This window comes from Theobroma cacao, chromosome 5, assembly GCF_053813885.1.
Source record: "Theobroma cacao isolate CCN51 chromosome 5, ASM5381388v1, whole genome shotgun sequence".
NCBI classification, from domain to species: Eukaryota; Viridiplantae; Streptophyta; class Magnoliopsida; order Malvales; family Malvaceae; genus Theobroma; species Theobroma cacao.
In genome coordinates this window covers 966931-991964 of record NC_142643.1, presented here as the reverse complement: position 1 = coordinate 991964, position 25034 = coordinate 966931, and the positions used below count along the sequence as shown (strand labels likewise).

Genomic DNA, 25034 nt, shown 5'->3' with positions numbered 1-25034 from the left:
GGCGATGGCGCTCCCTTTGATTGATTTTTGGGACACATACACAATGTCATACTCAGACAATAGTACTTGCCATCGAGCTATTCTTCCGGACAGACAGGGTTTTTCAAAAATATACTTGATGGGATCTAATTTCGCCACCAACCATGTTGAGTGATACAACATATACTGTCGGAGCCTCTGGGCTGTCCATGCTAGCACACAACACATCTTTTCGAGCGCAGAATATTTGGACTCATACTCCATGAATTTCTTGCTCAAGTAATATACGGCTCGTTCTTTCTTCCCAGTTTCATCATGTTGTCCCAATACACATCCTATAGAATTCTTGTTCACAGTCAAATACAGAATAAGAGGTTTTTCGACCGTCGGTGGCATCAACACTGGTGGATTTGTGAGATATTCTTTGATTTTATCAAAGGCTATTTGACATTCTTCATTCCACTCTCCTGGGTCTCGTTTCCGAAGCAGCTTGAAGATTGGGTCACATTTGCAGGTGAGCTGGGATATAAATCGAGCAATGTAATTCAGCCTCCCTAAAAATCCTCTCACTTCTTTTTGCGTTTTGGGAGGTGGTAGCTCTTGAATAGCTCGTATTTTATCCGGGTCCACTTCAATTCCTTTTTCACTGACTATGAACCCCAACAATTTCCCAGAGGTTACACCGAAAGTGCACTTTGCAGGATTCAACTTGAGCTGAAACTTTCGTAATCTCTCGAACAGTTTCTTGAGATTGACAGTATGATCCCTTTCTGTATGAGATTTTGCAATCATGTCATCCACGTATACCTCTATCTCTTTATGCATCATATCGTGGAACAAAGCTACCATTGCCCTTTGGTAAGTGGCGCCTGCATTCTTCAATCCAAATGGCATTACTTTGTAACAAAACGTTCCCCACATGGTCACGAACGTTATTTTTTCCATATCTTCGGGTGCCATCTTAATCTGATTGTAACCAGAAAAGCCATCCATGAATGAGAACAAAGCATGTTTTGCCGTGTTGTCCACAAGAGTATCAATATGTGGCAAAGGGAAGCTATCCTTCGGACTCGCTCTGTTCAAATCCCTATAATCGACGCACATTCGAACTTTTCCATCCTTCTTAGGAACTGAAACTATATTAGCTACCCATTCAGGGTACTTAGCCACCTCTAAAAATCCAGCATCGAATTGCCTTTTTACTTCCTCTTTAATCTTCAGCAACATCTCTGGCTTCATCCTTCTTAACTTCTGTTTAATAGGCTTGCAATCTGGTTCCAAAGGTAACTTGTGAACAACCATGTCAGTATTAAGACCTGGCATGTCCTGATATGACCAAGCAAACACGTCCCCATATTCACGGAGCAACTCTTCCAGCTTCTGTCGTTCATCGGATGACAGCGAGGTGCCAACCTTAACCTCTTTCTTCTCTTCCCCATTTCCGAGGTTAATCATTTCTATGAGTTCCTGATGAGGTAAAATCTCATTTTCTTCCTGTTCCAACATTCTCGACAAATCAGGGGGTAAGCTATAGTCATCCACCTTCTCTTCATTTTTCAATTCATCAATGTTTGGAATTATCTCAAAATCGATATTCAAATCGTTGTCTAGATTGTCTTCGTGTTCATTATTTAAAGACCTGCAAACAGGTAAAGTTGGACGGGTGTATGGGCAAGTGTTTATTGGCTAAAAGAATAGATGAAAGGAAATATGCAAAAAGATTGATGAATTATGAAACACATTATGCATTGTCATTTATTCAAATGATGAAGGTAACAGAAAGCCCTACTTAAACAGGAAATTAATCTTAACACCCTTGGGCATAGGCATTTAGATAAAATTGTTCATTACATTTTGGAAGACTTAAAGATGATGGGCAGTTCCGTGGCTGTCCAATTGCTTAGCTCCTCTCCTGGCAGTACTGGATACACCACAGGGATATCGTTAAGTTCTTCATCCTTGATCATATGAATTGATAGCTCATCAAACACCCGTGGAACCTGATTGACCTCGTCCGATGCCTTGCACCCCACGAATCGAAAGGTTTCATACAAAAAGGGAATTGTCTTTTTCCAAAATTCTTCCTCCTCACTTTCTTCATAAAACTCAATTTCTGACGAATCCATCAACTCTTGCAACTTAAGACGAAAGCCATCACAATTTTGAATGGAATGTCCAACAACCCCCATATGGAATTTGCAAGAAAGGGTGAGATCATGTCCTACTTCTTTTATCTCTATCGGTTCTGGAGTGATGGCTTTTATTTTGGACAACGCCTCAAACACTCTATCCATCGGTGTTCGAATCTCGTTGACATTCTTTTTCACCCTTCGAATCATCCCTTCATGTATTGCATTCACTGTCGGGCCTCCATGGTTAGGCAAAGGATTCCCATCAACATTTGAATTGTCTTTTTTGGCAAAATTTAGAAGTCCTGCTTTAATGAGCGCTTGGACCTTATGTTTTAAAGCAGTACAATTCTCGGTGGAGTGCCCTTGAATTTCAAAATGGTAATCACAATGTGCATTCGGGTCATACCATTTCGGGAAAGGTGGTCGGAGTGGTTCTAAAGGGGTTCGAGCAAGGAGTCGATTTTCTATGAGTTGTGGCAGCAATGTAGTGTAAGGGACTGGAATAGGATCAAACCTTGGTCTTTCTGGGGTGATTTTAGGTCCTCTTTGACCATGGCCAGGATTATTTGTTGAAGCTACCGGTCTTGGTGGTGGAGTTTGTGGAAGGACATTGGTTTGAAATGTTGGTTGCGGGACGGGTTGGTACACATATGGATTTTGTGTGATGTTGCCTACGTGCGGATAGAAGGGTTGGTATGGCGGGTACGGGTAATATGGGTTAAAGTTGTGGGCTTGTTGGCTGTCGTGAGCGACTGCTTGCACATCCCCCTCTTTCTTCTTGGGCGTACTCCCTTTCTTTGAGCTAGCAACTTCATGCCCTTCAATTTTTCCGCTTTTGATAGCTCCTTCTATTATTTCTCCCGATAAGACCAAATCTGCAAATTTTTTCGTGGCATTGCCTATCAAGCGCTCATAGAATGGAGCTCGGAGGGTATTTATGAACAAAACAGTCATCTCCTTATCAGTGAGAGGTGGCTGAACTTGCGCTGCTGTATCTCTCCACCTTTGGGCATATTCCTTGAAGTTCTCGCTTTGCTTCTTCTCCATAGTTTGTAATGACAAACGATCAGGGGCTAATTCAGCCACATGCTTGTATTGGGCTATGAAGGCTCTTGCTAAGTCTTTCCAAGTCTTAATACGGTTTCGATCTAGCTGTACGTACCACCGAGCAGCTGACCCAGTCAAGCTGTCTTGGAAAAAATGGATCAGTAACTTATCATCGTGAGACTGTGCAGCCATCTTCCGACAGTACATGGTGATATGTGCCATGGGACATTTTGTTCCGTCATATTTTTCAAATTCCGGAATCTTGAACTTGGCAGGGATCAATACATCCGGCACTAAGCATAGCTCGGTTGCGTCCATGGTACCAAACCTATCAACTCCTTCGATAGCACGAAGACGCTCTTCCAATAAGTCGTACTTCTTCTGGTCTTTTTCATTTTCTCCTGTTTGCGACGAGTCTTTTCTCAGTTTCTCTTGTTCTTTTGGGTCATCTAAATCTGGGACGTGTATTGGTTCAGCAGGATTTATCCCAAGGTATGGCCCAAATTGCCCCTGAGTCGGTTGATGGCCTAGCGGGGGTGGTGCATTGTAATAGATGGATGGCATCACTTGAGGGTGGACCCTTTGAGAGGTTTGGGCATGTGGTGGAGTGAACCCTGGGGGATAGGATGGATCGTCCTTTTGGTTTTCATTGTCTTGTGCTGGTGGGTTTTCTAACGGAGCTGGCTCTTCGATCGCTCTTTTTCCTTTATTGAGACTCATCATCAATTCCATCATCTTTGCTAACTGTTCTCTTATTTCTTCTTGAGCTCTCTCCATTCTATCCATTCGCTCACTTTGTTCTTCTTCCATGATCCTTGCTCGTCGACGCGTATTATGAACACGTTGGTCACTTGGCTTAGGTGGTTGAGCTATTTTTTGAACCTTATTGTAATTATAAACGTGAATTAGATGCATGTATGAATGAAAAAAATGAACCCCTTATCTTTATTTACAGGTGAAAATACTTATTGTCATGAAATGAGGATTTATGCACATATGAATGATCATGTACTAAAAGTATCTGTCACATAACACCCCTCAACAAAGTAATTCAATGCATAAGCTATTGTTTCTTGTTGCAATTCAGGAGTCATCTTTTGCATCTACTTTGTCAATGGTTGTCAAATGACATACTTTTCCTATATACAAAATTATGATGCAAACATGCATATGCAAAAAGTTCAAGTTAGCACTATAAACAAAAATTCCAAAAGATGAATGAAAGTAATTAATAACCTGATACCTTTATTATTCGCGGAGAAAAATTTCGAACAAGGGGATTATGAAAATTCCTTCATGTGTACCTAGTCAAAAGGTATATTCTCACGGGTGAAGCTCTACCTAAGCAAAGGCGACTCTCGGTATTCTACATGCTGAGTTTGGGTTGAAAATGGAGCTAAAGGTTCCCAAATCGCTCCTCACTGTCGTCCACACGGACTAGTAAGGCACCCCGGTCCTCACCCATTACAGGCTTCAGACGGACTAGGTTCGATCTGAGTGGGAGTCTTCACTAGCCCATGCGGAGGTTATCACCTCACGAGAGCGTAGCTACTGAACTCCCTCCTAATTAAGGATAAAGCCCGGGTGGAAGGCTTATGCATGAATGCAAGATGTGTAGTGTGTGAGAAGGAATATACCGACCTTGGACCAATAATTTCACATTCCCCTTATCCTAAATTTCCCGCGATTATTAAAAACAGTGAAGTAATAATAGCAAAATAAATAAATGCATTAAACAAAAATATGCCAAATTGATGCTAGGGAAAACCACAAATTATTCAAGGCTAAAGATAACTTATGATTAATTAATGGCTTGACTCTCGAAGATCCCCAGCGGAGTCGCCATCTGTCGTGACGTGCGGGTCCGGGAACCCGTCCGCCAGACGCGGGCGAAAATTAGATATGTCAAAGGTGTGGGAGTCGCCACCAATCTTTTTTATCTAGGTGTGATTGGTCACCTATTAACCCGATTCTTAATCGACGAAGTCCTAAATTAATTTTAGGTCCGTCGAAAGAACGAGAACTGGTCCACGTTTTTTAAAGATGGGTTCGGGAGTGCGGTTACGCACGGAGAAGGGTTAGCACCTCCGTGACGCCCGTTCTACGAACGGTACCATTTAATCTTAAGTTATCTTAATATAGCCTTTTCTTAGTTAAATCCCTATTTTATTAATTAAATTTTTATTGAATTGCCAAACTGAGTTTTTCACTAGGTTTTACGTATGCATATGATGCAAGGGTAGAATGATGTCGTGACTTGTTTATTTTAAATGATGGAGTTGGTAATCTTTTATTGGAAAATTATTCGAAGACTATCCCAACGCTTTGGTGAAGTCTCGGAATCCTCCTCACCTAGAGATATCCCCGGAAGAACTCGTCTCTACAAGCTCCTCGGGGAAATCCCATCATCGGGATTCCCGCGCCATTTGCAAAATAAGAGTGGCATGCAATGACAGTATAAAATGATGGTATCTACATGCACGCGTTTATTGATTATTTAAAAATTTTGATTATTTATTATTTATTATTATTATTATTATTTTTTTAAATATATACTTTATTTTTTGGTTATTTAAATCCATGTTTGTTGTTGATCAATTTTTTTACTTGTTTACAAAGCTTATCTAAATAATTAATTAATTAACTTTTAAACGATTAATTTAACTTTGTTTAGTAATATTTATTTGAATTAACAAAATCTTTCTACATATATTATTTTCTAATAATGACTATTTGACTTAATGGGTTTTGAAATTTAGAGTTCAGATTTATCCCGACGCTTCGGTGAAAATCCGTCTCGAACTTCGCACCCGAAAAACATCCGCCCGAAAGAGGCAACTCTTTACCCCTTTTTCAAGCAGAATTCTATTATTGGATTAACTCAAATTAACCACTTGATTTTTTAATACTTGTAATTTAATATTATATTGTACATTCTATATATTCATAAATACTTAGAACATTTTATTTTCTCTTGCCTTTACAACTAATTATATTTTATTCTCATTTTTTAGACCCATTTCTATTATTTATTAATTATTTTATACATATTAAAAAAAACTAAGTACTTTCTAATCTTTCATTTAATTAATTAATAAATTTTTTTCTTGTTCATTCTCCTATTTTTTGTTATATGTTTATGTATATATATATATATATATATATATATATATTTATACATGCATATCTATTAATTTACTACATTTGCTATCTATTGTATTAAAAATTTCATTTTTAGCCTTCATATATTTTATTTTTCATATGCATAAATTTCAAACAATACAAAAAATAATAAAACTATTATAACACTTAAACAAGAAATTAAATAATCATTTTCAATAACTCAAGCCCAAACCATTATTTAATGAAGTCCAATACCTATTGGGTTGTACCTAACCCAATGCTCCAAATGGGTTCAAACTCCACTGGGCTTCAAAGGTCTCCCCCAATTCGGCCTGGGCCCAAAGGGCCTGCTGCACTTGCTTTTTGGTTTGGGCTCGAATAGTCCAATAATGCCTTAGCCTAAAGAGGAAGTCAAGCCTGCTGCAACAGCCCACTTAATCCCCTTCAAAGTGCACCGTTTTTGGCTTCAAAAAAAATGCTTCAAAACGACGTTGTTTTGGTCTTTTATACCTAGCTATAAAAGCTTCTTTTCTTTTCTCTCTCTTCACTTTCCTCTCTCACTTTCTCTCTCTTGCCGCCACTCTCTCTATTTTCTCCTCAAGCCTTTTTTTTTTTTCTCTTTCTTCCTCTCTCTCTTTCTCTCTCTTGCCGCCACTCTCTCTACCTTCTTCTTAAACTTTTTTTTTCTTTCTTCCTCTCTCTCCTTCTCTCTCTTGCCGCCACTCTCTCTATCTTCTCTACGCCGACCTCTCGCTTCTCTCTTTCATTTTTCAGATCTAACTCTTTTTTTCTTTTCTTGCTTTGTTTTTGTTTTTTTTGCTTTTGTTTCTGTGGCTGGGTCTTCTTGCTGGTAGATCTCCCCTTTTATTTTTGTGTGTGTCTTTTTAAAGAGCCGGGTTGTCCAAAAATTTGGACAACCTGGCGAGGGGGGGTTCTGGCACCAGGGAGTTGGTGGCCAGAACCCCTGGTGCATGGTGGTTGGGGACTTGATGGGAAGGGATGGTGAAGGGATGGTGAGGGGATGGCTGGGCGCATGCCCAGCCATCCCTTTTTTTTTTTTTTTTAATTATTATTATTTTTTTAATATACTTTTTTATATTTTAGTTTATTTTATTATTTATTATATATATATATATATATATTTTTTATGGTGTCTACAGGATGATGACTATATACTTGATGCCATCCGTTAGGAAATTACTTCAGATGATGATTTAATTCTCGGCCCATTACTTTGGCACGTGCGTGAGTTGTATTTGATGCCACTCGTCAAGAAACTGCTTTGGGTGATGATTATATGCTACCATCCGTTGGGAGATTATTCTGGATGAGGCTTGAATTGATTCCGTCGATTGGCCACCGTGTGTGATTTTATGCGTTCGAGGAAAGAGCACTCGCTAAATGTGAGGTTTATTAAATGATGGCTTAAGGTAAGCCTTGCATTATAGAGCTCGACTTGGAGACATAGTATTGATTATTCATTGAAAATGAGTATGCTGTTGAGGTTCGGTCTGGCAAGGTAAGATTGGTATAAGGTGCATGTCGGATGTTGGCACGACCTTCACACTTGTATTTGGAAATGTTCGGTGAATAACGGTGTAAGTTTTATGTAAAAAATGTGTCTCTATTATTGTCATATAATGTGTTATATTATGTTACGTTTAGCATCCTCATCTCACTAAATATTGGAATGATTCACCCCTTTTTGTATACCATGTGCATTTAAGTGACGCCACTGATTTCATGTGATTTAGCATCATCTTTGGACAGACGAAATTTTGACACTCGGTAAGTATTCTCCTAATGTGTCTACTACGTTGAGTCCAAATCATGAAATGCTTTCGTGCTCTGATTGTAAAAAAAAAAAAATTGTACTAAAGATATTGTAGACATTGAGTGCCGTGTGTTATTATATAAAAAAAGTTATATGGTACAAATCCAGTTGACAACCCATGTATGGTCCTCTGAACGTTGTAAAATTTGAATTCATCTAAGTAATGAATTGTGTTGCTTGTGATACGGGGGATTGAATATTGTACAAGTGAATCTTAAGGTTTCCTCGAGTCTCGCGAACATTGCCTGCCAAGCTCATGCGTACTGGTCACAACTCTCCGATTTGAGTCATGACAGAAAATGTATTCTAGTTTTGTTAGAATAGTCTTGAATTGTGATTTAATTAGGATTGTTTAATTCTAATTAAATTAGTATACCTTATAAAATAGTCTTTAAATCTAGTTAGATTAGAATAATAATTCCTAATTCTATTAGGATAAGATTTCTAATTATATTAGGATAAGGTTATTGTATTTGATACTATAAAAGGACCCTATGGGTTAAAGAATAATTATCACCTAGATTTAGAGAGAGTGATTTAGGTGTACGTGGGATAAGGGTTATGAGTTTGAGACTGTTTCTTATAATCTCCTGATTTTTCTCTTAGTGGATTTTTCTCTGTTGCTGTGCCCGTGGACGTAGGTCATCAAAAGACCGAACCACGTAAATTCTTGTGTTCTTGTGGGTGTGCTTGATTTCTTTCTTTCTTTATTCTATTGATTGGGTTAGATCTTGGGCAATTCTTTAAAGATAATTTCGCAATTTCTCAACAAACTGGTATCAGAGCTTCAAGGTCTTGGGTCAATCTGAATTTCGCTATGGCAACTTCGTTGACCAAGTATGAGATTGAAAAGTTTAATGGAAGAAACGATTTCAGCCTGTGGCGTGTTAAGATGCGCGCATTGCTAGTGCAACAAGGACTGTTGAAGGCACTAAAGGGAAAAGAGTATCTTCCTTCGAATTTATCTGATAGTGAGAAAGATGACCTTATGAAAAAAGCACATAGTGCTATTCTCCTTGCTTTGTCTGATGAGGTGCTAAGAGAAGTCACGGATGAAGAATCTGCTGCTGCAGTGTGGTTTAAACTCGAAAGTATTTATATGACCAAGTCCCTGACGAATCGGCTTTATATGAAGCAACGATTGTATACTCTCAAAATGAGTGAAGGTACGTCCGTTAATACCCACATTGATGAATTTAATAGAGTTATTTTTGATTTAAAGAATATCGATGTTAAAATTGAGGATGAAGACTTAGCCTTAATTCTTTTATGTTCTTTGCCTCCATCGTATGAAAATTTCGTGGATACTATGCTATACGGCCGAGACACTCTCACTTTTGAGGATGTAAGGGCATCTTTAAATTCTAAGGAATTAAAGAAGAAAGTTGGTGGTATTCGAAATGAAAATCAAGCAGAAGGTTTGGTTGTAAATAGAGGTAGAGGTAAAGAGAACGGCTTAGACAGAAAAGGTAAATCTAGAGTAAAAAGGAAAACTTGCTGGAATTGTGGTCAGAAAGGGTATTTTCATCAAGACTGTACCAAATTCAAGGATGATGAAAAGTTCAATAAGTCTGAGAATACTGCAAACGTGGTTGGAGATGACTTTGATACTTTTGAGAAAACTGATAATGTTCTTGCAATTACTAATTGTAACCTGATGGATACATGGATCTTGGATTCGGCTTGTTGCTTTCATATATGTCCTAGGCGTGATTGGTTTACTACTTATCAATCTGTTAATATGGGCACCGTACAATTAGGAGATGATTTCTCTCTCTCAGTTGTTGAAATTGGCACAATTCGAATCAGGATGTTTGATGGTATGGTAAGAACACTTGAGGTGAAACATGTCCCTGACATGAAAAAGAATTTAATATCCTTGAGTTTGTTAGATAAGAAGGGCTACAAATATAGTGGCCAAGATGGTGTCTTGAATGTATCTAAAGGAGCCTTAACTATCATGAAGGGCAAGTTATCCGGTGACCTTTATTGTCTAGTGGGAAACACGGTCATTGAAACTGTTTCTGTGGTCTCATCTAATGATCCTGAAGATGATGTAACACGTTTATGGAATATGAGATTTGGTCATATGAGCGAGAGAGGGATTAGAAAACTAAGTAAGCATAGTTTGCTGTGTGGTCAAAAGAGTGAAAAGCTAGATTTTTGTGAGCAACATAGAGTGAAATTTAGCACTAAAACTCATCAAATAAGGAGTACAGTAAACTACATCTATTTAGATTTGTGGGATCCTTCTCCGGTGGCATCAAAAGGTGGATCATTATACATGTGGATCTTTATTGATGATTTTTCAAGAAAGGTGTGGACGTATCTTCTAAAGGCTATGAGTGAAGTGTTAACCACCTTTTTGCATTGGAAGGTATTGATCGAGAAGCAGACTAAGAAAAGGATCGAGAACTTTCGAACAAACAAAGGTTTGGAATTTTGCAAAGGTGAGTTTGGTCTATTCTACAATAATGAAAAAATCATTAAACATTGCACTGTCGTCAAAACACCACATCAAAACGGTATTGTAGAATGGATGAAGAAAACACTTGTGGAGAGAGCAAAATACGTGTTCTCTAATGTTGGCCTAACCAAAGTATTATGGACAAAAGCTATCAACAATGCTTGTTACTTGGTAAATAGGTCTCCATCAACTGCAATTGAATTAAAGACTCCCGAGGAAGTTTGGTCAGGTAAACCCGCTGATTACTCTATATTGAGAGTATTTGGTTGTCCTGCTTATGCTCATGTAAATGATGGTAAGCTTGAGCCGAGGGCAAAGAAGTGCATATTCCTAGGCTATGCATCTGAGGTAAAAGGTTATCGACTGTGGTGTACTGATCCGAAATCCCCAAAATTTATGTTAAGTCGGGATGTTACCTTTGACGAGTCTGCATTACTTCATGGGATAAAGTCTAGAATTGCAATCTCATCAGACCAAGAAGTCGACAAGCAGGTGGAGCTTGAAATCAATGCTCCTAGGACAGTGCAAGATGATAGTGAAATCCAAAATGAATCACAAGAGGAACAAGAATCAGTATCTCATACACAACAACGAAGCATTGCTACACACAGATCTAGAAGGATTTCAAAAGCTCCTCAGAAGTTTGATGATTTTGTTACTTGTGTGGAGCATGATTTTGATTCTTATGTTTTATCTGTGGCGGAAGAAGTAGAGACTAATGAGCCTTACTCTTATCATGAGGCAATTACTTGTATCGAGTCTTCTCAATTGCTAACTGCTATGAATGAGGAGATTGAGTCTTTACACCGAAATCAAACATGGGAGCTTGTGAAACCACCTAAAGGCCAAAAAGTTGTGGGATGCAAATGGGTCTTCAAGAAAAAGGAAAGGATCCTAGGGGTTGAAAATGCTAGATTTAAAGCACAACTTGTGGCAAAAGGGTATGCACAAAGAGAGGGAATTGACTATAATGAAGTATTCTCTCCTGTCGTGAGGCATAGTTCAATCCGCGTGTTGCTTGCTATAGTGGCATATTTTAACTTTGAGTTGGAGCAACCTGATGTCAAAACAGCGTTTTTACATGGTGAGCTTGAAGAGCGGATCTACATGCAACAACCTGAGGGATTCGTTGTTCCAGGTATGGAAGATTGTGTATGTTTACTTAAAAAGTCATTATATGGCTTAAAACAATCTCCTAGGCAATGGTATAAAAGGTTTGATATGTTCATGGAGGCACAAGGGTACACTAAAAGTGTACATGATGGTTGTGTCTACTATAAAAGGCTTCCAGATGATTCGTTTATCTATTTGTTGTTGTATGTGGATGACATGCTTATTGCCGCCAAAAGTATATCAGACATTGATGTTTTAAAGGAGCAGCTTAGTGGTGAGTTTGAGATGAAAGACTTAGGTGATGCAAAGAAAATATTGGGTATGGAAATTGTAAGAGATAGACGAGCGTCGAGATTATGTTTGTCACAAAAGAAATACATTCAAAAGGTACTAGAACGTTTTGGAATGCAAGATGCTAAGTCTGTGACTACTCCATTGGGACTACACCTAAAACTTTCAACTGGTTTATCACCACAAACGGAGGATGAGAAGGAGTACATGACTCGTGTTCCTTATGCTAATGCAGTGGATAGCATTATGTATGCTATGGTATGTACTAGGCCTGATATTTCACATGCTGTTAGTATGGTTAGTAGATTCATGGATAAACTAGGAAAAGGACATTGGCAAGCTGTGAAGTGGATCTTTCGATATTTAAAAGGCACTATAGATATTGGCTTAGTATATGAAAGAGGTGCAAACACTAGTTGTAATGTGGTTGGCTTCTCCGATTCAAATTTTGCTGGTGATCTAGATAGTAGAAGATCTCAAACGGGGTATGTGTTCACTCTCTCAGGATCTGCAATCAGTTGGAAAGCAGTTCTTCAATCAACCGTTGCTTTGTCTACAACTGAAGCTGAATATATGGCTGTGACCGAGGCAGTGAAGGAGGCTTTGTGGCTTAAAGGCTTGGTTAGTGATCTTGGTTTTGAACAAACACAAACAGTTGTGTTTTGTGATAGTCAAAGTGCTATACATTTGACTAAAAATTAGATGTTTCATGAGAGAACCAAACACATCCAAGTCAAGTGTAACTTCGTTCGAGAGATTATTTCTAAAGGTAAGATTGTAGTAAAGAAAATAGCTACAGATGAAAATCCGGCAGATATGCTAACTAAGTCAGTTTCTGGGATAAAGTTCAAGCATTGCTTGGACTTGATCGGTGTTCGTAATGCTTGAGGCCCATTGGGGCAGTGGCGGTGTCGACAGAGATTAGTTCATAAGGTGGAGCTTGGTGAATTCAAGCCTAAGGTGGAGATTTGTTAGGATAGTCTTGAATTGTGATTTAATTAGGATTGTTTAATTCTAATTAAATTAGTATACCTTATAAAATAGTCTTTAAATCTAGTTAGATTAGAATAACAATTCCTAATTCTATTAGGATAAGATTCCTAATTATATTAGGATAAGGTTATTGTATTTGATACTATAAAAGGACCCTATGGGTTAAAGAATAATTATCACCTAGATTTAGAGAGAGTGATTTAGGTGTACGTAGGATAAGGGTTATGAGTTTGAGACTGTTTCTTGTAATCTCCTGATTTTTCTCTTAGTGGATTTTTCTCTGTTGCTGTGCCCGTGGACGTAGGTCATCAAAAGACCGAACCACGTAAATTCTTGTGTTCTTGTGGGTGTGCTTGATTTCTTTTTTTTTTTATTCTATTGATTGGGTTAGATATTGGGCAATTCTTTAGAGATAATTCCGCAATTTCCTAACAAGTTTAATCTTCATTCAGTATCTCACTGTTTTCTATAGTGCAAAATCCAAGTTTTAAACCCATTTTATCAATAGAAATTTCAATTATTTGGTAAGACTAGGATGATCCTTGAGATTTTATGCGGCCAGTCAGCTGTTCTGTTTTCACAAATGAACTTTTCTGATGTCCTATTTCCTTTACTGCTGGTAGGTAACATTCAAGGAATTTCCTTGACAGCATGAAGACAAAAATTTTCCCTATCTGGCGTTTCCATTATCTTTTGTAAAAGTTTAATCCATACGAGCTTTATGTTTGACTTTCCAACGTAAGGACCAAAAGATCAGACATTCTTAAATTACACGACTGCTTATATATTCCCTTCATGCATAAAAAAGAGAATACCAGTTAGCAAACCAATTAGGCATCATGAGAATTGAGAGAAATAGTTCAGACGACCGGGGCTGCAAAGCTGCTGCTGGAAACATGTTCTCCAAGCTTGGCTGTGTAGTAACCAATTGGATACGATATCACATTTACTTTTCCAGGGGTGCCTTGTTCATATCAGGTAAACTTCCTGAACTAAATATTGTCTTCCTTCACATTTGAAATTCGAGTTTCTATCAAATGGGGTTGAGTTATTTGTCTCTGGCCTTGTCATTCTGATAATTTCTAATGAGTTCCAGGTTTGGTTTTCAGCCATGGGTTGGCAGAACATGCTGTGATGTGCATCTTGACATCATACTTCATGGAGAATTGGAAGAAGACTGATTTAAGACAAGCTGCAGCAGTTGTAAATGTTGAAGAAGGCGCATCAACCATTATGGCTATCATCGTATCTTATATTTCTGATGCCTATTTTTGTCGTTTCAAAGTGATTGTTCACACCACAGGTCTGTGTATCATAGTAAGTGCAATCCAAAAAATCAAATCCTCTTATTTGGTTGTCAAATGTCAATCCGGAAAAGACCCTTTTTATAATGTTGTTGATTGGAAAATGGTTACTGGTTAAACCAAATCAAAAGGAGTATCACAAAATTCAAGGAAAAAAACAAGAGAATATGCAGTGGAAAATCCCAAGTAAACAACATATTGCAGAAAAGATATGGCTACTATGCAATGGGGAAACTTTGGGGCAGCGTGAATGAATATGGTGTGAATATTGCCAGGCCTAATCCTTGAAACATCATTGAAAAAACCACTACGATGGAGGTTACATCAATCAAATATGCCAAATATTGATTAGGGGTGTCACTGTCATTCTATTATTTCTCATCATTCCGTAGTCCTTAGTTAGAAGAATCTTTGCCTGTATTTGTTCACAGCATTTTTCCTGCAGGGATTGCTGCTGCTGGGGGTCTCCACCTGGATTTCTCCAGAAGTAGATGTTCGATTATTGTACCCGGTGGTGATACTTTTAGCAGTGGGCAAAGCAGGAAGAGATCATCCTTTAAAAGCATTTATTGTTGATCAGTTAACTGACAGCAAACCAAACCAAGCAATAGATAAGGAACAAGTTGAGGCCCGCAAAAATTTTTGGTGGCGTGTTGCTTGGTCTCTAGGTCTTGTAGCTTCGTTTTGTTTATCCACGAGTTCTTTGAGATGTAGCTTCTTTACTTCAGCATTGGTGATGGCTGTAGCTTATCTGTGGTTCTTGTCTGGCATCAATTTTTACTGCTACAAGAAACCAGAGGGAAGTCCCCTTACTGTCGTTTATAAAGTTTTTAAAGCAGCTGTTTTGAAAAGGCACCTGGCTTACCCCACTTCAGCTAATGGTTACTTCAAGAACGATCGTGATCAACTACTCTTGTGGCCCATTGTTCCATTTTTCAGGTAAGGATCCTCTTTGGAGTCTCTACATCAACTATGTAAATGTGACATTGTCCATATGGATTGATGCTGATGTGGCTTTTCGTGGTTGGCAGGTGGCTAGACAAAGCTTCTATTGTAGAATCATCATCGTGTCAGCTAAAATTAGAGGAACAGGAAATTACAGGGAGGCTTTGCTCAGTGGTACAAGTGAAGCAAGTGAAATGCCTTTTAACACTAGTTCCTATTTGGACAACCTTTGCTGTTTATGGTCTGGTAGAGGCGACAGGAAGAACTTTCTTCGTCGCACAAGCCAACGATATGGATGACAACATCGGCAGCCTCTCCGTTGTTTGCCTTTTCCTTACACTCAAATCCTTTGTAAGCTTTCTTGTTTCATTCCTTTTCCAGTTACTTATCCCAAAGTGGCTGAGCGGAGCAAAGAGGCAGTGCATTATACTTGTTAGAATCGGTCTTGGGATGGTTTTTTCTATTTTCAGCTGCATAGCTGCCTGGCAAGTTGAGGTTCACAGAATGAATTTAATCAAGGAAGAAAAATTCAGTGACCAATACACCAGATTAACCATTACAATAACCATCTTCTGGTTAGCTCCACAGTTCACACTGCTGGGATTAATGGGTGGATTTGCTGAAGATGGGATCAGGGATTTGATTTACAATTACCATGTAGCTGATCAATCCAAGAAACTTCACGATTCATCATTCAGGGATTGTACATTGGCTATTGGAAATTTCCTCAACATACTGTTTGCTTTTATCTTCAGAGCATGGTTTCGTGACAACATAAACAATAGCCGCCTTGATAAGTATTTTCTAATGTTAGCCATGCTGACCATCGGAAACCTATGCCTCTATTTTCTTGCGGCTCTTGTCTGGTACAGAAAATTTTGGCCTGAGGAAGAAACTCAACAAGAAAAAGTGAAATTAAACCTAGATGTTACCTTGGAAGATGCTCTTACAGATTCAGTGACTGATAATTCCCTCTCTAATAATTTCTTCTACTGTACTATCATAAATAGACTAATATGAAGGCAGTCCCAACGTCTATAACTTAATATACAAGGAAGACCCAAAGATCTACCTCATTTAACCACATGTCAGCATTTAGAGTATTGGGTTGTGATTGGAGAGTGTTGTTCACTAGCCTGGAACACGACGTGGGCCTTTTGTCTTTTATTTTCTTAATACTTTGATCATTAGTCAATGATTGCTGTCTTTTGCTGCATTGATCTCTCTTTTAATACTCACACACAAATTTGCTGTGTACATTATTGTCTCCTTTAGAGAATAAATATATATATATATATCTTATAAAATAAAATATACAAAAAAATATTTGGGCAGATATTTGTGGATTTCATCCAAATTTGAAGTAAAATAAATTTTTAATTTTTAATGAGACATGATTGGGATCACAAAGTGGATTAAATTTAAATTATTATAAAGGTATAAGATAATAAAGTATTAATTAAAATTGAAGATCATTTAAAAAATTTCATCGTTAAAACTAAAAAAAATTAATAAATATAATTAATATTCATTTTATTTTGACTTTCAAAAAATATTCATTTTATTGTATCAATTATGTAGCTTATCAATAATTACTTTTAAAATATTATATTTTCTCAATATGAATTTGGTTTCACTATTAGAATCATGTAATTAACAAAATATGGTTATATCAACATTAGCATATATTAAAATATAAAAAAATCCAATGTTTAAAAAAATTATTTAAATAAAAAATTTTGCTTAATAAGAGATGAGAAAATATTTTGGAAAAATTATTTTTTAAAATAATTATCTTTAATTTATCATTATAAATATTATTTATAATATTTTTAAATTTAAAATTATTTCTCTTTAATAATTATTATTATTTTTATTTATAATATTATATAATTTAAAATTATTTTTAATAAAAAATTCAACATGCACACGAAGGGAGGCACCACTCTAGTTATTAGTAGTTATAAGTGGCTAGTTAGGGGAGCAAGCAGTCTGAAAAAACATCGGGAGCAAATGGAGTCATTGGAGCTCAGCTCAAAGTGGAAAAGCCCCCAAACCAGCCAACCTCAGCCCAAATTGGGGTGAAACAAGATGGCTCTAACTGAAAAAGCCCTGCATCGTAAATCTGAACTCTTAACAGGCTTTAAGGATACTCATCAAAGCTTTGTAATGGGTTTTCACTTGCAGGAAGTAAGATACGAGATCAGATCCAAAAACCCAAAGATTGATTAGGACAGTTCATCTATGCCATGGTCAGTTTAGAACAGGGCTGGTCCATCTTACCCACAAATTTCCAATTTTCCATACTCCCAAGAGCCTTGCCAGTATGTCCCATTGATGTATGGTGAACACAATTCAGATACTGCTACTTTTTCGTTTGCTTCTTTCTCTTCTAGATTTCCATTAAACCTTGTCTGCTGCAACAATATTAAACCCTGAAATTTTCAGGGGATACATTATTAAATTAATTGACCAGCCATCTGGAATTGTGAAAAGATGCCTGTGGTGGGAGAATCCCACTACGCAGTTTTCCTGTTGACTTTGCCAGGAATCTCTTTTACATATCCAAATCTTCAATGCAAGGTTTCGTGTGGGTTCCGTGATGTCTGCCACAAACTATCCAATCCATTCGTGCAATGAGGAAAGGAGGCAAATGATAGTGGAAAGAGAATTGGGCAGAAAAAGAAAAGCTGAGAGAAAAAAAATTGTAGATGGAAGAAATACACTTTGAACATGCAGCTCTTGTCATTCTTTTAGATAGAAGAAAACCATTTACTAGAAAACTAGAAAAGGACTTGCCATCAGGAATTCTTTTTTCAGTGCATTCCTCCTCTGATGTTAAGGAGATATCAGCTTCATTAGGGCTCCCATTATGTTTTCAGCACACTGGTTCACGTGCACATGCAGCAAATTGAAAGGTGTAGGCCATGAATGCCACTATTTGTTAAGCTTTAGTTTTGTTCCAAGGAACCATCAAAGCCCAAATTCATTCACATCCTGAACTATTTGGATTCCAAGGCAAATTCTTTTGCTTCCCTAAAGTTACATACTATATGTAGCAATATCTTAGAAAGGGGGTCAGAAATGAGCTGAAAGCAAGGCAAAAGAAAAAAGATAAAGCGAAGGAAAAGAGGTTTTCACGTGTAAAGGGGGGGAGGGAGGGAGGGAAGAAGACACTTTTCTTTTAATCTTTCTCCCTTTTGTAATTACGTCTTCAACTTTCAACTCCTCTCTACTCCATGCTTATAAAGTTTGAATACTCAATTTCCCTAGAAAATTTGGAAAAGACTAGTAGTGGAAAAAGGCTCATTGTTTTCCTCTAGCACTAGATATTGTTTTTTTCCCTTTCTTTGTAGACCATAGTGGCTGAAAGAATATGCCAGCCCCCGGAAACCAATCAGGCCCATGAAACACACTGTCTCCTGCCATTGGTTCATGTGTCTCACGAGCTTTATTATTTTTCCCACCCTGTGGAGCCATTACCAGTGCCAGGTCTCGCCAGAATTAAAAACTGTCCACAGAGGTATCCTTAAGGTCAAAAAGATGCCCACAAATTCGATGGTGCCTGTAATCCGAAGGGACAAATCGTATTGGAAATAATCAATTGATTGGATTCCATCAAAGGGTCTTCCAAATATCTCAAGGATTCTGAAATAGCACCAGAAAAGTAAGGAGCTAAGGACTGATCTTTTCTTTTCTTTTCTTATCTTTCCAGGGCTTTCAGAGTTTTAACTAGGAGACAAACAGGCTGCGTTAAGTCCTGCATAAAAACATTGTCTTGGAAAAGTTCTTTGAGGGTACTTCAGATTAGTTCAAGTCAAGAGCTATGAACTTGAACTAGTTAAAGCCACTCCATCGATTTGTTTTTGTTCATTAGCCTAAATCTGGCATTTCATTTGTCAATCTGACAAGATTAAAAGCAGTTGTAACAAAGATATCAAGCAAGAAAATGTTACCAGGAAGACAATGATTCACGTGGCCAGACCTTCCATTTTTTACACGTGGCAATACATGAAGGGATAAGACAAGGTGTGGGGTGGATGGAGGGGAGGGGGAGATGTGTGAAGAGGAGTGATTTGTTGGGCAGCTGTCTTGTGCCTTAGGACTGGGAGCACGTGACTAGCACGAGGGCCCCTCCTCTCGAATGTCTGTCTTCGATACCTCCAAATACTTGAACACCTCCTCTTCCCCCCCACCACAACTCCCATCTTTCTCACTTCATGTTATCCTCAGCGGCCATTAATGTCTGACACTTGACAAGCTATGAAGCTCATAAATCTGAATTTTCTCCTCTAAATGCAGCTAAAATTACATTAAATATCTGATTAATTCAGATGAAAATTAATCATACACTTGTAATTTTGTACTTTGAATAATAGGGTACTTAGGTAACGGGAGAAGATCATATCTGGAGCAATGGGTCCTGTGGCACATTGTGGGGTGGGGTAACCCTTTAACAGCTAAGGAAAGAACTGACCTTGAGAAAGGAGGAATAGTCAAGCTGGAGGAGGTGGAAGCATTAACTCCAAAATAATCCTTATCTTCCATATCTAAGTGGATCCCACTCTGTATCATGCCCCCTTAAGATTCTGGGTCCTACAATGTAAATTACCCCATAATCCATCAATGGCCATGCTTTGACAATGACCCCTTGTCCTATAGTTTGACTGCAGAAGATCCAATTAGGCTTTCCTTGGAGTAATTATTATATAGCATAATGAAAAATAAACCCGAAAAGTCTTTATTTTTTTATTTACATTAATTGAGTTTTTTTATTTATTATTTTAACAAAAAATATTGACGTGATATGTAAATTAATTGGACTGTTGATCAAATCAACATTTTTTATTCAAATTGGATTCATTTGCTATCAAATAATAAATTGAGTTAATTAGAGTATTTATTTTGTCAATATATATATATATATATATATATATTTTTTTTTTTTATTTTTTTTTTTTGAAGATAAAAATTGAGGTCATAGTCTAATGGACCTTTAGCAAACCCAAGGCTCTACTAGCATTGAGAATGGAAAATGGAAAATGGCAGGGCTTCTCCTGCCCACATGAATCCAAACAAAATTCAAAGTGTGTGCTGATGATCCATAATGAAGAAAACAAGCAGGTTGTAGCAGATATAGAAACATTGAAAAGATTGATGGGAAATGAAATCCGGGCATTTTGCCCATTAAGCCTGGAGAATTCTTCTCTCACAGGCCTCAGCTGCGCACCACCAATTGTTGTTTCATCAAATGGAAAACGATGTGCAATGAACTTTCCTCTCGAGCAGACAGGCTAGAGACAGACCCCATTAGGTTTGCAATTTGTGCAAGAAAAGAAAGTGGGGAGTAATGAAAACTGTTAGAAAAAAATGGAGCAGATTCATTTGCATATCTTGATCAACTCGATATGGATCCAGAGATGCTAATCAAAGATTGCAAGCTGCATTGCTTAATTAATACTATGAAGGGATTCGTATATTGAATCTCAATTTTTAAATTGAAGAGTAGCACTCTTTATGTCAAATTTTGATTTTATTTTTTATTAATTATACGACTCTTTTCACATAAATATTAAAATTGTTAGTAACGGATGTAACAGGATTAAATTCTGTTATCTTAAATTTTCATTATGAAATTTTTGTTTAAATATCAATGCCAACTCATGAAATATAGAGATATTCTGTGCAAATCAAGATCCAAATGAGGCTATCACTTAATTAAAATATAGTCAAGCATGTTAGTGACATTATTAATTTGACTAATTATGAACTAATGAGGCAATATTCTTCTGAAACACAGAGCAAGTCTAACTGGTATATAAACTAGCTCATCATTGGCCTAAAGCTACACGATTAATTTATTTTAACTAAATAAATAATGCTCTAATTATACTATGAGATCAGCATTTCCTAGAACTCTGACTTTCAAAAACATTTCATTTTCAGGGTCCTATGCATTTCTTTAATCACTGCAGCAGTTTTCTGTTAGCCTGGCAGGGTTTGATTACAGTTTTCCTGGCATGTGGCACGTTACATATGATCTCAACTTCCTTTTTGATTCCCCTAAAGGAGCTGATATGAGCAGAAGAAAATTTTAAATCATAAATCAGAGTAATCATACTGGGAATCATAAGGCAGGAACTGTCATTGTTGTGGGAATGGGGTGTGCATAATGATAACAGCTTGTAAGACAGATAATGAAAGAAAAAAATATGTAAAAACTCTTGGATCTAGCCATGGCAAAACAAGTTTTTGTAGTAGAAATTATGCAGGTTAGTTAAGGTTGTCCTGTGCTTAGTTAGGTTTTTAACATTGGTATTGAGAAAAGTAGTGAAATGTTTCAATATTGCGGTCAATTTGGTACCATTGTCCCAGTATCTGCAGGTGGCTGAGCAACCCAGTATTTGTTCCAGTTTTCCAGTTAATTATTTGACCATGGGGTAAACTGAAGATTGAGAGACAAATGAGGGAACAGAAGCTCGAAGCATCCCATGTTGGGGGGGAAAGCAAGTGGGCTAGAGACTTCACATGGCATCGAAACAACAAACATTGAACCTCTTGAACATCAAATCCACTCCCAAGGAGGAAAAAAAAACTTCTCTCTCTTTCCAGATTACATGAGCCTCAGAAGAGCGAACTGGAAGTACCCTGAAGGCTGCAGCCCCATATGTTGCAGCTCCTTTTTCGGAGTGCAATGAGGGCCGATAGCCTCTCTAATCAGCACCCACATTTTCGTTTCAACAGGTATAAGACACCAGACAGATATAAACACAGGCACTTCTCTCTTTGACATTGTACATGCATTATTATTATTCATAAGCCAATTTGTCACTGCCGTGCCACGGGCTTTTCAAACAACTCTCACATGGCTGTGTAACCAAAAAGCCAGGCATCTGACACGTCTCCTAATCCAAGGCCTTTTCCATTATCATCTTCCACAAAAAGAAAAAAATAATAAGAAATCTTCACATCTGGAATTGACTTCCTGCCCATCTCTCTCTCTCTCTCACACACACTCAAACTTAAAAGAAGCTGCTCAATTTCAAAGCAGCTTTGTCAAACCGCCAACCCCTCCCTTTACCCACTCTCTCTGCTATCAGTACAAAAAAGGGTCATCAAATTTTCCCATGCACGTTCTTTCCCACCATTGCAAATCGCCATTGAAGTTGTCGAGACATGTACGATTGTAACTTGTGCAAAATTTTGGCTGACTCTCTCTTTCTCCCCTCCCCAAATCGATCCAACGTCTTGGACCAAAGAATTTCTGATTGCAGCCCCTTGGTAACCATAAAAACTGTGTAACCTTTTTCCTATAGAAAAATTTTACTGCTCTTCTAGCTCAATTGATCGGGCATTAAAAAATTCAGTCGGTACAGGGACCAATAGAAGTCTGCATTGAGTTGAGGAGGGCCAGGGCCTCAGCCAGGGAGGACTCTGCCATGGAAAAACTTCAGTTTTTACGTACAACATTTCACCAAAGAGCAATTATTAGTCCATTTAATCACGAACAAATTTTGTGGCCACAATGTTTTAGTACGTAAATCTGGTGGTTGAGATTGCCATTTGTCCAGCTTGCTCTCCGCGTTGTGTCGAGTGGGAGAGGATGTTGGCCCACGAAACACGCCACCCCCCCCTTGCGTGGTTCAAATCACTGATAGTTCTCTTTTTTCTGCCCTTTCTCTCCAAAGCAATGCTTGCATGCTTTGAATAGCCGCACCAACATCCTCTCAATGCTTCCCAGCTTTCACCACCCACAAACCACCCCATCCCGCAGTACCCTGCTTGCCATTTGCAGTGCACCCTTATCTCCCCTCACCTGCTCCAATTGGTTCACAAGTATTTTTCACATTGATAATTTCAGAGAACAAGTAATTAATATTATTAATTAATTGATTCCGTTATACACGCATGATTGTGAATACTCAGGAATTGACATTTCGGGCAATTGCTTTTTTAGTATTTTTCTTTTCCCCCATATGATGCCGTACAGACCCATCTAACCTTTATGTTCCTTTTAAGAATTTCTCGAAGATATTAAAGTGGGAAAAGTTGAAGGGCGCACTAATGGGAAAAGAAAGTGCGGGTTTACCATCTAAAGGTCTAATTTGTATAGCAAAGTATATCTGTGTCATCATTGTTTCATTTCTTTCTCTGACCAGGTGGAGCCTATAGATCACTGCTCACTGCTGCAATAGGAAACCTGATTAGTTCATATAATCATATTTCGTTTTCATTTGATGTTTCATTTAACATTTATTTCATAATTTTACGGTACATGTTTTGTTAACGCATCATATTAAGAATTAGAATTTAAAATTTTTAATTGATGGTATAAAATTAAACATGTAACACAATCGAGATAGAAAATTTTTGTTTAACTAAAAACACTTTAAAATTCAAAAAACTTTTCATTGAATTACGGCCCTTTTTTAAAAAAAAAATTGCAATGAACTCGATAAAGTTCATTAGTAAATAAATGATGAACAATCTTTGTTTCCACGATTTCGGCTTTTTAAACTAATCAATACATCAAATGGCAGCCTAGGTTTGACCATTGGTCAGTTACTTTAAAAAAAAACCTTGTTTTAGCTAATTGGTCAGTTGCAAGCTTAATTTATTTATCTCAAAATAAATAAAAATTTAACACGATAAACCATTTACTTAAATCAATCTGTCAGTCTGTCACGAAATATATTTGTATAAGAATATATTCAAAGGTGGACCTAAACCCTTGCTTTAATTTTCCTTTTTGCCATATAAGATATTGGGTTCGTGAAACACATTCTTGGATCAAGCTGTACCAATTGGATAGACGAAATTTGAAGCACAATGCATAAGCCAAGGGGGCATGAACTTAAAAAAAACAAAAAAAAATTGTAGAAAATCGAGAGATGATATAATAAAAAGTCAAAGTTATGTGCTATGATATTACTCGAAGTTCGTGAAACCTTATGGTTTTTATTTAATGTGAATTAAGATAAAATAAATAAATAAACAAACAAATGTTTGCTTCGAATTGGTGAAATTCCGAACAGTTTTTGTCGCTGTAATCTTGGCATCGGGAAAAATAAATCCTTACTGGTGACACCATCGGTGGCGCTGCCTCCGTTGGCGGTGCCCCCAAACAAAGAAACTGTTGGCCACCGATTATATTATTATTATTATTATTATTTCTATTTCCACTTCTTTAAGCATTTTCCTTTTAATTTCTAATTCTTCCCCTACTGTCACGTTCTTCTCACGTGATCATTGATTGCTCTACATTTTTTTAATAGTTTTAAACTGCATTTTCATTTCATATTTAACTTTTTTCTTTTTTCGTAATGGGAATTTTTTAACTCCAAATCAACAATATATTTGTATATATATATATAAAAAATTGTAATATAAAGGGTAGATATCATTTTGCATAGTATGGTCCGTCTCTAATTATTTGTCTTTCATTGAATTTTATGTATAATTTTTATAATATTGATGAAAAAATCAATTTGAAATATAAAAAACCGTAAGAGTATTAAGCTTCATTATTTGATATTTTAACAAAGAAAGATGAATAAAGAAAATTAGACGAAAAGAATATTTTTCTCGATTTTTTAACTAAAATCGAGTACGGTTATATTTTACATCGAAATACATCGAAATAAACTTGTTTCGATGATCATGATAAATTTAGTTTAAATGTAAGAATCTTAGATTTGTTTTGCAATAATTTTTTAAATGGCATTAATTAAGGCTCTAATATTAGTAGGAGATTATTATTTAGGAGTGAGATTAATCATGCGCCAAGGTCCTTCCTAAACCCCACC

General features: G+C 37.2%; 1 protein-coding gene across 1 annotated transcript; it reads left to right on the top strand.

Moving 5' to 3' along the window:
• The first annotated feature begins 13818 nt into the window (after positions 1 to 13818).
• LOC18597578 (protein NRT1/ PTR FAMILY 5.7-like) lies at positions 13819 to 16248 on the top strand. The gene is made up of 4 exons (XM_018120873.2): positions 13819 to 13957; positions 14076 to 14296; positions 14729 to 15222; positions 15315 to 16248. The coding sequence occupies exons 1-4, from the start codon at positions 13819 to 13821 to the stop codon at positions 16246 to 16248; spliced, it is 1788 nt and encodes a 595-aa protein (XP_017976362.2).
• Positions 16249 to 25034: the final 8786 nt, after the last annotated feature.

Coding starts and splice junctions, on each gene's coding strand:
- LOC18597578 (XM_018120873.2), top strand. CDS start 13,819: ATGAGAATTGAGAGAAATAGTTCAGACGACCGGGGCTGCAAAGCTGCT. Junction 13,958..14,075: donor GGGTGCCTTGTTCATATCAG/GTAAACTTCCTG, acceptor AATGAGTTCCAG/GTTTGGTTTTCAGCCATGGG. Junction 15,223..15,314: donor CCCATTGTTCCATTTTTCAG/GTAAGGATCCTC, acceptor CGTGGTTGGCAG/GTGGCTAGACAAAGCTTCTA.